General features: G+C 32.3%; 1 protein-coding gene across 3 annotated transcripts in view; it reads left to right on the top strand.

Moving 5' to 3' along the window:
• Positions 1-13,794, top strand: part of Pfdn2 (prefoldin 2) — a 96,118-nt gene that overhangs the window by 42,587 nt on the left and 39,737 nt on the right. Inside the window, exon 3 of one of the 3 annotated variants that reach the window (XM_089593894.1) lies at positions 11,328-11,387. The exons of the other annotated variants lie outside the window; for them this stretch is intronic. Within the exon in view, the coding sequence (XP_089450020.1) occupies positions 11,328-11,354 (27 nt within the window). The 3' untranslated portion in view covers positions 11,355-11,387. Of the gene's footprint in view, positions 1-11,327; positions 11,388-13,794 lie in introns of those variants that run through there. 3 annotated transcript variants of the gene reach the window in all.

A 13,794-nucleotide genomic window follows, 5' to 3' on the forward strand; every position in this document is an offset into this window, starting at 1 on the left:
ATCAACAGCAAGACTCAGTGAAACTCTTGTGTATTTCCACAGACAGTAATTGTGCATTTTTTAACAGACAGTGGTTTATAGTTAATCAATATTTCAATTAGTTATACTCTATCAGTGCTTTCATTTTCACATTTATTTCGTGTAACTTTCAAACTCTCTTGCGAGCTCAAGGCCAGTGCGTGTTTACATATTGTGTTATTCAACTTGACTCTTTTCTTTCTACATTCTTCACCTTTATATATTTCTATAGTTCGTTGCTTTAAGACTATAGACAGTATTTATTTTCTCCTGTATAATTTTGACCTTTACAATTTTTGTGAATATTAACTGTGTTTTCTTGGCCTTTGAGTGACATTAAAAGTTGTTATTTTTATGCTGTTTAATTTTATTGTGTTTTATTGTGTCTTCCCAATCACCCTATCCGAGCCTAGTGTGTGCTAACTCATACGCCTCGTACAATAAGCTTATATCAAAATTTTGACCTTGAGGTTTGTCTATTTTCATAGCAAATGCCATAATAATTGAAAACTGCTAACGATACAAAATAAAAAGTAATGTTGATGTGTTTCCTGCCTTAAAATTTTTTTTTTGAATGACGACTATTTGCAATTTTTTTTTTCGTTAATATTTCTCTTTCTATGTTATACTTTAATGATTTTGTGTTTAATAATCGTGTTCCATTACAAAGTCACATCTGATATATTTAAATTTTTGAGTAACATCACTATTATACCAATTTTTGGGTTTAGTTGAATAGGTGATAATCCTTTACGAATATTTTTTTAAATTTCCCTCTAGAAAATTTGTATGAATTTTTTCTTCTAACTTATCAACTCCTTTATAAGTTGCGTTACCCATACTATGGTAAGTTTTAATTCCTTCATGTAATTTTTCAAGAACTGTATTATTTAAATATCAGGTGTACTCGCTATGCGATATTAGTACAACACTGTTCATTGAACAATCGTTGACAGAAAATATGTGAGAACATACATCATTCAATACCCCTATTTTTCGTAGTATTAAAAGTTTCTATGTCGACTTTCCCTTCCCCCATTTCCAATAATAATTTTGAAAATCTTTTAACGTGAGAACAAATTTTCATTTCTAATTAAAAAATTTAAAATTAATTTAATTAAAAAGAAGATTTAATAGTTCTTGTGATTATACTTTTTCTGTTACTGTTTCCTATTGCAGGGAGAATTTGATAAAAATGGCCTCCTAAAATAAACAATTGATTCCCAAAATATTTTTTAGTATAACATGAATCTCTTAATGTTCTGCCGCCTACTATTTCCAATGGTTTTTTTAGAATTATTGAAGCATCATCCTAAATAATTAAATTAACTTATCTCAATTCTTTTATATCCAATTGGAATTTCCAAATGCATTTTCTGTAATATTATCATCTAAAGAAAATCTCAAAGTTCTAAGATTTGTCATCCCCGTTGAAAGAAAAATTGATGCCATGCTAATCTATCTCTTTAAATGTTTTCCGAAATTAATAACCAAGCAAAAAATTGTCTTAATTAATGTAGAAACATAATAATGGTTGCTTATTTAAAAATGTCATCTATTTTTTCATGATTATCTATTAAACTCATTGTAATTGCAGTATTTTTGAACGTTAAATATCGTATTCCTTTATTTGATGCAATATCTTTGAACGATGTTGAACCAGTTACTTCATTTAATACAAGTTTTTAATAATGTCTTTCCCAATCTTTTGGAGATACGATACTTTATCTACGTATGATAGCATTGTTTATTACGTTTTCGCTTATTTCCCAAAATTTTCAATTTATTATTGCAAATGCAGTATTATCAACTGTTCAGATTCTTTGTATATTTTGCAAAGTCATCATGTTAATTTAATTTAAGACAAGATGTTGACGGTGTTTCGCAGTTTTTTTGTAATAATTTCAACTTCAAATACATGTTTTCGTTTGTTTTCAAGGTGAAGAGCTAAATTTAAACTCTATGACTTCTACCTAAAATTGGAAATTCTTGCGATGTTTAAGCTATTTCTATCGTACCTACATGTCAATATGAGTATTTACTTTGTCAAATATTACTTCGTCTTCGTCTTTTCAGTTTTTTATTTTAATACATGCTCTGGCACGACCTTTATGTATGTAGTCACAAATGTATTTTATGATTTGAATAGATGAATGGAACAGGGCATTAATATGACATTGACATTTCGTTAACTAAAATTTATTGTGTGGATTGGTTCGTGAAGTGCGCAGAGAGACGAAGCTCCACTAGTATGTATGGGTCATTTCACAAAAACTGCGATATTCCATGAAGCCTATGTTAAAAAAGGATGGATTGAATTATTTTAATTTGGAATTTTTTTTAAATGCTGCAAATCAATTTTCCCTGAATATTTTTTCGCGATTAAGTCGAAACAATTTCTTACGTTTCCGTAAGATTAAAAAAAAACAGGCCCAAATGTCAGTACCGTAAAGTAAAGCATTTAAAATTTTTATTTTTTACGGCTTCTAGTGCCTAGACGTTGAGTTTTTAATTTTGTTACAATGTACTATCTCAAAGTTTGAGGTGTTGAGCCCCTAATCTAATAGCTTAGAACCTTTAAAAAATGTTTGCTTTTAAGAATGGGACGTTTTACTTGTAAAGCCTGCTTTTGACACTTTTGAATTGCGCGCTACCAATAATTTTTAGACATTTAAAATTAATTGTTTTTACTTAACTCATCAGAGTGTACGAAAACACTGTCAAACTTTTTTAGACCCAAATTTTAATGTGGCTATTTGGAGTGTCGTCAAAAATAAAGAGCGTTTTTCACGATAAAATCAGCGGTCATTACCATAATGCTCCTAATCTCGGAGGAATTTAAAATTATCTACTAGATGACTATAGCGTACGAAGAGGTCTACGGTGCAGATGTGACAATCGGAACTTCGTTGAATAGTTCGTACTCGGAGCTTTACAATCGCCAAAAAAGTACCGTTACGGCAATGACTGGTCTGTCATTACTGTAACGCTCTTTTGAAATTAAAAAAAATATGCATTTAAATTAACATACGTTTTTAATAAATGATTGTAGAAATAGGCCCATGAGTCTCTAATTATTTGGAACCTTACATAACTTGAAAAAAAAAAAAAATTTCTGTACCTTAAATTGAAAAAATCTTAATCAGGGCGTAAAAAAATCGCAGTTATTGTGAAAGATTCCGCACACATTTGTAAGGCTCCACCCCTATGCGCCCTCTGTGCTAACAACCTACTCCTTTAACCTAAAAAAAAGTTTGTGCATTTAATATGTGAAATAGAAATATGTATGAATTGGAATTGGATTTCAGACTAATGACTTGAAGAAAATGTGTAACAGAAGTAAATTTTATAAATAGTACCCAGTAGGTTAAATAACCGATTCGTCTGAGCGAAACTTTGCAAGGGGCCCGCCCCGTGCTCGCTGCACGTGCCAACCCTCCACTACTCTAACTTAAACAAGTAATCTTTCCATTTAATGTATAAAATAGAAGCATACACGAAATGACTTATGGATTATTAAAACTTATAATTTTCAAAACTGACTGTTATAAATTAATAATCCTGAGAAACTATGTAACTAAAGTAATTTATTTATTTTAATTTGCTGACCCCACCACCATACACCACACCACCAAAAAGATTTTTTTAGTTTCAATTCTTTATTTTACACTTAATTCTCCTGAAAAAAAAAAATTTTTTCCTTAAGAATGGAACCAGTGATTTTTTTGCTCACTAGCCGAGTACCTCACTCACTCTGCTCCAAGCAATCCCTGTCATATAAAAACTTTTTCTTTTATTTATAGCAGGGTTCGTAACGTATCTTTCATTTTTATATTTATTTACTATTTATTAATTCGTCAGGTTTGATTATATATTATATCAATTAATAAGTTATTCATTTTATTGATTTTTCTTTTATATTTCATTGAATCATTCTTTCTAAAATTTAAAAATGGACAATTTTTAGCTTTTCTGTATATTAATTAATATTTACTCAAGTCTTATTGATTTGTTACTTAGAAAAAATAAATGAACGTTTGTTGATACAATTTTTTTATTTTCTTTTGGACTTTTCAGAAAAATTTCTAGAAGTTTAAAAATTTTTTTTTCTAGTTGTGGTTTATTCATACAAGGTTTTAGTAATACATTAAGTTATTTTTATTTCATTTTATTCTTTCACAATCTGTCGTTCAAGACTAACGAGATTTTTTAAATCAAGGACTTCCCAACAGTTAGCAATGTAAATGTTTAGAGAGGTGAAAGGAGCGCAAAGATGCAGCAACTCTGACAATTACTTTCGTCTTTATGGATGCACCTTGTTGAAAGATTATGATTATCATTTAACCCTGCCTTTAATGTAGAACTGGAGGTTGTGGGCTGCAGTCTCACGCTGTTTTACAGGCTGCGGGACTAGCTAGCAGTCAAACTATTTGTTTGTTTATAGGAAAGAAAAGTTGAAAAGTTTAAAAAAATATGCGGGTCAATGCACCTTTCTTTCTTCTAGCAGCTTCGGGTAAATTGGGTTAATAGTTCAAATAGTTTTGACTTTCTTTGACTTGTTTTGAGTATATTTATTTCAAATTACTCTTACAAAAAGATTAAGGAAAGAAAGAAACAGTGAGTCACTCTTTAGCAAGTAACTGAAATAATTAAGTACTTCACTCGATGATTGGCAGCGAGCTTTTAATTAAAATGCTGTGCCAAGAAATGGGATTTGCTCAAAATTTTCGTTGAAACTTCTGTCTTACATATTATGGAGCTGGCATTTGCCATGTATTTAGTGTTAGTGGCTCGCTTCAAATGTCACTTACACTTCCGAGAGCCACGAAGAACACAGTCAGCTTTGTTAGGAGACAACTTTTGTTAAGGATGACTCTTTAAAAAGCCTTAAAATTTTACTATTAGGAAAGAGAAAAATAAATTTATTTATGTAAGTCATCACTTAACAGTCTTTTATTTTTAAAAATATCGGCGCGTCGTCCTTGGTAAATACATTTAAAAAAATAGTCTAAGTTGACGCAAGAAGTGCATCACGGTAAATTAAATACTTCAGATATTTTTTTAATGTATTCACTTTTATCCCTTCCTTTTTGGAACTATTTTTACCTTTTATGTGGATATCTATCAGAAATAATCCTTAGTAAACATATTAATGCTATAAAATCAAACATTTTTTAACAATTATTCATCACAGGTTACATCAATCTGTTTTCGTTCTCCGTATACGTATTAGTATTCGTGTTTTCTAATTTTTCTATCTTCAAATCTTTAGGTTGCTGAGTCATGCAAAATACTATTGTGCTTCGTATGTCTTCTGCCCATTTAGAATTTTCTTATGTTACATGAACGGGAATAACATCTTCTCGTTTTTGTTTTTTGGTTTGAAAATAGATATCCTCCATCGAATATAAAAGAATTTAAAAATATAATTGACACTGTCAGGTTTTCTTAATAATCACACTTATCGTCTATCCTTTATGATTTGCTCTTACAAATCGTAATGTTAGAGCAGTTTCTTCTTAATGACTATCTGCAGGGGCTTCTACAGTTGTGGTCAATTTATGGCACTATTCGAAGTTACTTTGCTGCTTTTTCGGTCTCTTTAAGTCAACTTAAGATCGCCTCGTTGCTCGAGTAACCCATAGCACAAGGTTCCTGTTCTATTGACTGAACTACTCCGTAGCTTTTAAGAATTTCTTTTAGCATTAGTTGGCTGTAACTTCCCCGCAATAATATGCTAAGTTGGCGTCCAGTAGCCATTGCTTTGACAATTTTTTGGTTTTGATTGTTTATAATAATTGTATTTCTCTAAGTGTAATTAATGCCCATTTTATGTGCTTGATTAAATAAGTGTGAGTTTAATGTGTAAGACATGCCGTTCAAGTTTATTCTGTACATGTTAGTGAATAAAAGTTGTGCTTGGGTTTTTGCCTCGGAAAACATGGTGATTTTATATAAATTGTTTTGAACTAAATCTATTACTTTAAAACTTGAGCGTTCATTACTCATTTAAATATTTAAAGTATTTACATAAAAATTAATATTTTAAAATACTATAAATCTAGATGTGTGATATTAGATATTGTTCCTTTTTTTTACGTGATGCTAATAATTGCACTGAATATAAATTTGGTCATATTTTTTATAAAGCTTGAAATTAAATCTTAAAACTGTGTCTTTTTTTGACGTAGGAGGAAGCTTGTTGACTGTTAGAGTTCTATTATTGGGTTCATTTTCTCCTACTGTTAATTTTGTCTCGTAAAGCGATGATTTTGTCAAAAGTCGGCCTTGTTTCTGAATTTGGTGTACATCGTTGTCTTTTGTATATAATAACATGTGTTTGATATGTCCTTAACTTAACTTTTCGTTGACAGAGTAAGTTAATTCTATGTTCATTTCGTATTTTGCGCTCCTTATAATAGGTTCGGCGTATTTCGTGCGATTTTTGGGTTTATCGTTTTGTTATGCTCGAATAGCCCCTTTAAAATCCAAATATTTTATACATCCTGGGAATAGTCTTTTTCTTCAATCCCTAACGATATAACAATATTTCAGTGTTCTAAATCAAAAGAAATTGTCAAAGAAATCTCTTTCACTTTTCTTTTTTTCTATATTTCATGGCAGAAGACACATAAGTCTTTCTAGATCAATGTTTGGTATATCATTTTTATCAGTTCTTCGGTGATGTTGGTAAAAAAATCTTTTTGGTTTGGCAAGAGTGAATTTCATCTTAAAAGTTCAAAGTGTCTGAATTTTTTTTTCTTTATGTAGTATTTTATCCGGCTTTTTAAAAAATGAGTAACCAGCGTAAGTAGTGGTTATTGTTCGATGTGTACGATTATGTCAATCCGAAAGTACGTACATTTCCTTGATGTTTCCTTTATTCTATGATTGTTCAATAACTTTATGTGACAAATGATCTATGTTGACTTGAGCCTTTAGTGTTATTTTATTGTCGAAGTTCATTTTAGAGCCTGAAAGAAAATTAGTATCAAATTACTATCGATTTATAATTCTATTTCCAACTTTTGGGGTGTAAAGCGTGGAAGTGTCAAACTTCGTGTCTTTATTATAAGTCGTGTTTCAAATGATTTAGATATTTTTGATTTCTTCTCAATTTTGACACAGAGTTCAGTTGATTCGTGTTCTTTTGGTTCTTATTTTACAGATACTCGGTGTTCTGTATTCAGTAGAGTGACAGTGTGTTTTACAAATTTTTCCGAGATACTTCGTTTAACAGTCTTAAAACAACTTCTTGCTGTGTTAATAGTTATTGCTATTATAATTTTGATGACAACAGCTTTATTGACATTACGTATTTAAATTGAAAGAGAAGTTTGATTTTTCTCCAATTTGTGGGTTTGTATTTTCTCCATTTGGTTTATTATGTCTTGTACATTTATTTTTTTATGTATCCATGCTTGTTAATTATAATTTAGTTCTCAAATCAAGTTTAGAGTGTCATTAAAGACACTGGAGTCTTTTAAGGATTTATGTAATACATTAAAGTTCAAGTTCACTTTTACCTGATAGGTACATTGCATCTGAGTGATGATCTTCTGTTCACTTGGTAAGGTTAGTTTGTGTGGTTTTTCCGTACACTTATCCTTTATTCGTAAAAGACCTATACCTTTTACTTTTTTTTTAAACCATTTTATTAGGACAGAGAATGCTTAACTATCCTTCATTAAGTGTCGAAAATAACCATACATTATCAGCTGGTACGTAAATACATTAATTTTTCATTTTTGGTGTAAATATAATTTCACAGTGCTCAAATACTTCTATTCTGCTTCAGATCATGATAGCATAAGAATTTCACGTTCGCTCATAGAATAGGGTTCTGTTTATTGTTCTAAAGCTAAGCATATAGAATCTTATACTGTTTTATCACATGTAATTAAACATAACTTAGTTTAATCGTTGTTGCGAAGTATGGTCTATCGCTATTGCTAAGTAAGGATGCGATGGTTTTATGTAGGGAAATCCATTTTGTCCGGGTTAAGGTATCATGACTAGATGTAGTGTTATGGAGTGCGCGTACGATGCAAATAGACGAGGCAGCATCTCTTCACTTTGACCAGGCCGGTGTTTCTCGGATATCCTTGGCGACACCACCTATAATCTAATGCTTAGGTCTCGTCTGTCGGAAATCGCTGGGACCGAGTGTCGTAGCGACCGTTGTCGTTGCTCCTTGTGACAACCGTAACACGCTGTATAAGGGGAAAAGGAACCAACTTAATGGAAGCACTAGATAGTAATTTTACACAAACAAGTAATATTTTCAAAGAAAGATAGAAAACACAAAAGGTCACTCGCGCGCGCGCGTGTGTGTCTGTATGTGTGTGTGTGTAAGAACGTTGATGGTGGATGCTTGGCGTGATCGCAGCGAAAAAATTGCGGTACAGGCTGATGCACGTGGGTTAACAAGGGCCGCTGCCCTCTACAACAATCTACCGGCTGGCACGTATATACAGTGTCATTAGTGTGAAGATGCTGTTTTTAAGACGCTCTCTCCCCTGGTAGCTGTGGCGTTATCAGAGAGCACTATTTCGAGTCAGCAGACGTCCTTACTGACCAAGATGTAGAACTGCTGCTATTGGCTCATCACCTTGCTGACCTTGAGCCTGACGTCACCTGATCTTTCAGCAAGGCCAGGAACAAAGAGACTAGACCCAGTACTGCACCTGAATGTCGCGCCAATTAACACGAGTGTTGCAAAAATCGCAATCGAAACAACAACGAAAAAACAAAATCGCAGAGAAAAGCCTCAGGCCTGCTTGCAGGCCCAAGCTAATCAGCCGCTCTCTTAGCCGTTTCTTCTTTTCCCCTCTTTTTTTCTAAACCCTTTCCTATCTATTCCTTTTAACTTTTTGCATCTGTTACCTACTTACCTACACTACTGGTGGTGGCCTCACAGTGTCTCACCGTGACAGTAGTCTTTATAGATCATAAAGAGTTCGATCTACGAGTGGCAAGTGTAATAGTACCATGTTTCCTTGATGCAAAACATCTAATTTGCTTAAAGTGCTTACTTTGCTAGCATAAAGATTCTTCATTAGTACTACAAATTATAGGTTTTATATATTGTATATTATATATTGTGCTAGGTTCTGTACATCCTGGACTACGATTATAAATATTTTTGGAGAAATTACGTTAGATGTGCTTGAAGCCTTGAAAGATTATGCAAGATGCCAACGCCAATCAGATCTTCGTGGAAACAAATAGGATAATCTAAGGTAGCCTTCGTTCTAAAAAAAGTTGATAATTGTATCAGCTATCTGTCGAAGGTAAAATTTTGTCCTGAAGTTAATGTGTTAGCAACTTGTTTTAAAATATACATATGGCGTTTTGTAGTGTTATATAGTACCTTAAAGGACAGGAATCACATGTAAAAATAGTGATTTTTGAAGTTATACTTCTGTAGGTGCGATATGCGTGTGAGTAAACCAACGATTTCAGATTGCTGGCCTTGAGAAAAAGTGTGACGGAAGTGGATTTTGTGTCTTACTCCCTCTCCGCCCTTTCCTCTTCACGTACTTTCGGTCTCCTGCGCAGAACACCACACCACATATTTTGAATTTAGTGAATTTTCTTTTTTTTTCTTTTATCCAATTAAAAAAAAAAAAATAATAAAAATTCTGACCTCCTGCACACTAATCGAGGCTCATACCCACTCTGCTACGAGTGGTCCCTACTATGAAAATACAATACAGCATTTTATCGTGTCGTTAGTAACTTATTTATCATGTGAATTCTTATTTATCATATGCTTGTTCATTTGATTTAATTTAAAATTACATTGATAAGCAATCAATTTAATAAATTAATATTTCTAGTTCAAAATTTTTTTGAAACTTACAAATTATTATATTTTAGCAGAGCAGCTTTCTTATGTATTGAAAATATATATTTATTTACTTATTATTAATTTCTTACTTTTATAATGAATAAATAATTGTTTATACAATTTTTCATATTTTTTCAAAGTTTTTAAAATCCGAAAAAAAATGTTTTGTACTGTATTAATACAGTAATTAATTTTTATTGCGTTTTATTTTTTCACAATTTTGCCATTTGTGATTAGGGTGGCTTTTTGACTTTACGGCGTTTTTCACATAGTTACCGGGGGAAAAGCTCAAAGCAGTGCGAGGAGAGCAAATATATGCAGCACGTTAGCAAACGTTTTTCTCATGTGAATATACTCATGTACATTCTTTTACACATATTTGATCCCTCCTTTCTAAGTTTATTTGAAAATCAATTTGTGGACCTATTTAAAATTTTAATATATTTATTTAAAAGTAATTTTTTATACCGAAGAGATAAAAAGATCTCTACAGATCATATAAATGCAATTTTACGTGATTTTTCTGTTAAGTTACATGTTAAATTGCGATTTTTAAAAATTAAACTTATAAAAAAGGGTACAATCTGAAATTTTTTTCGGGTAATTTTTATACTGTTTCGAAAATATGTTTGACGTAAATAATCTCTGTCCAAAAAACCTTTGTGTGATAAACGTCTTGAAGCGATATTTCTTAGCATGTAATACTACCCTATTGAAATAAGTAGTACTGCAGGATGATTAAAAAAATTTTAAGATACAATAATATTTTATGTATTTAATATGGACTAGGAATAAGAGTGTGATCGTATGTGACAGGTGTGGTGACATTAGAGATGTAATCAGTGTAAGCAGTAGAAAGTTGTTTTAAAATTATCGGAATATTAGTTAACAGTGCACAGTCTTGCACTGGCCAGCCTGTATTCGATGGCCCGGACGAAGAAAAGATTAGCTCAGATTTCTCTATGTTACTTTAAAAGGCAAAATCTGAGCTAAGCTTTTCTTCGTCTGGGCCGTCCATATTATTTATACTGTATTGTGCCGTAAATTATTGTTTCTGATAGTTAATTTAGTAAATATTAAAACATTAATTGAAACCATACCTAATCAACGTAGGTATACTTATTCTCAGTAGAATTGCACCACCTTCATACACAATATTGTTTCATAGAAGGTATTTTTACACTCATGGTTAGATTATTTGCCATGTAATTTCATGGAAGTACAACTGCATACTTGAGTACCCAAGCACCCACCTACCACTGGTTTCTCTCGATCATGAATTTTCGAAGCGTCAGAGTAAATGAAAGAGGCTGGTTAAATTAGGTCAAGCAATGAGCGATATTATTGCAAACTGCGTTAACAGCAAAACAGTAGGCTTGCACGATGAGGCTTTATGTTATGATTTTATGTATTACAAAATGGCAGTACAACTGTACCAATTGCATTTTTCTGACAGGTGCAATTAAGATTTTTGGATCCGTGACGATACAAGCTCGCATGAACAATAAAAGTAACACCAAATACATGGGTAAGTGAATGAATGTACTAAAATAATTCGTTGACTACAATTTTTAAATTGGTGTACATTATTAGAAATGGACAATTATCGCGTGAGTAAATTATTAATTTTGACATAGAATACAATTTATGGATTCAAACATATAACGTACAATTTCAATACAAACATGTATTTTTATATTATAAAACATTCACTTGGAAGCTAATACACACACATGCATATTACTGACGTATAAGCTCCACTTGTCAGATGATCTTATGTACACACACATTAGGTCTCGTATTGATTTGACGAATGAATTGCATTTCATAGTGTGATATGTCTCTGTAAACTTGGGATGAAACAAAGTAAAAGCTTAAAATTTAGCCAAATTGCATCTGTTGGTAACTTTAATGATTTACTAAAGTTAGGAAGTTGTAATATAGACTATTGATATAATTGGTCTTTAAGTATTTGAGAACTCTTATCTTGTACTTCGGTCCATTGAAATTTTTTGTCCTTTTTTAATAACTTTGACAGTGGCTCTGCTATTTTTGAAAAGTCTTTAATTTAATATCCGCAGTATTTTGAAGAATTGTCTAATATTTTTCATAGTTTTTTGTTGGGGAAGTTTCTGAACGACTTATTTTTTTTTTTTTTTATCTAGTTAAATTTTTCGTTGACCTACAGTATGCCCAAGGAATATTACTTTTTTTCGCAAAAACTAAACTTTATCTGGCTGGAGAACTATATTCGCTGTTCTCACCAAGTCGAAAAGTATCCTAACTCTACGGTTGTGATCTACTAAATCTTTTGCGTAAATAATAATTTCATCTCACTACACGAACTTTTTTACATTTAACAAGCCTCTTAATATGAGATCCATTAGTTGCTGGAACGTGGCAAGGGCATTTTTGGGCATTCGTCTGTATTGGTAATGTCCATGGGGTGTCGTAAATGATGTTTTATACTTATTATATTCAGCCATAGAAATTTTTTGGAATCTTCTTGCCAAGTTAAAAACTGAAAAATACACGTATCTTATCAACTGGTCCATAAAATCTGTAAGTAGGCAATTCGCTTTGAGCACAATTCTGAAATCACGCCCCCACTGGGCACTTTAAGAACGGTTGGTCGTGATTAGAAAATTTAATTATTATGAAATCAAGCTTTCGGCTCCATTCGACAGGTGGCCAATCCTTAAACGTCGCTTCCCTACAAGCTTATGGAAATCAATTCATAGTACTGTCCTTTTCTAATCACGACCAATCGTTCTCCAAGTGCCCAGTGGTGAAGCGACTTCGGAATTGCGCTCAAAGCAAATAGATACGCATTTCTTTTATCAAATTTTCGGAAATCAATTACTACCCCCCGTCTTGAATTTCTATGGCTATCAGTTTTCTGGTAATAATCCAGACCTTAATTATGCTGTGATGACGAAGGCTGAATTATTTCGTCATCAAGTTTTTCTGCTACGTGTTCTTTTGAAACTTTTATATGTACCGGTGGGTGACATTAATCGGCATGTTATTTTCAGTCAGAGTTTCGTATGCAACGAGATTGGTACAGGGTAAAGATTCTCCCGATAACAATAAGATATCTGGGAATTTAGAAATCAGTCGATAAACTCAGTCTTGTTTTTCTATTTTAAATTTACTGAGATGAACAAGTCTTAAGCTCTTTTATTCTATCTTGTTTGTTTTTAATTATTGGTCTCTCATTTTTGCTACTTGTATCAGGGTGAAAGTCAGATGCAGTGTATTCGAAAGGTATAACTTTTCTTGGATCTACTTTAAGGAGGTTTGGGAGTTTTATTCAGGGAGGCGAGAAACGGGGTGTCCCCCCTGCCCGCGCAGCTAGGCCCCCTTTATCGTGCGTCTCCTCTTGCACTCTAAAAACTTGAAACTGTACGACTGTAACTGATTACATTTTTGAAAAGTGCCTGGCAAGGCTTGATTTTTTTTGTCGAGTATCTTCCTTTTGTACCAAGGTATCTATGAAAACGTTTATTTTCAATTCCAACACATTTAGAATACACCTTAATTTCAATTAAAAGGTAAACCTAACCTTGCTCTCTCATAAGAGACCGTGTTAAACTGTCAGTATTTCATAATTTTTTTCTCGAAAATCTCCCCTGGTGAAAAATCTGAAAAAATTTATGGGCACTTCTAATATGCTCAAATTCAAGACATATTTTTTTTGGCACGTTTCTCCATTTTGAACTTTTCTCCCAAAACTCCTTAATAGTAACACCATCGTCTTTAGTGTTTATTGTCATAACATTACATTGGCAGTTCTCATTTCTTACTATTCCTTCCCTTTGATACACATCATCATGTCCTACTTTTACAAAAAGTTAGTGTCCTTCAATTGACATGGTATTTATTTAATTAATTCTTACTATTTGATGTGTCCGCTTCTGTAT

The sequence above is a fragment of the Copidosoma floridanum genome, unplaced genomic scaffold (assembly GCF_036245765.1).
Source record: "Copidosoma floridanum isolate Cflo_tuat_1 unplaced genomic scaffold, Cflo_Japanese_pri ptg000020l, whole genome shotgun sequence".
NCBI lineage: Eukaryota > Metazoa > Arthropoda > Insecta > Hymenoptera > Encyrtidae > Copidosoma > Copidosoma floridanum.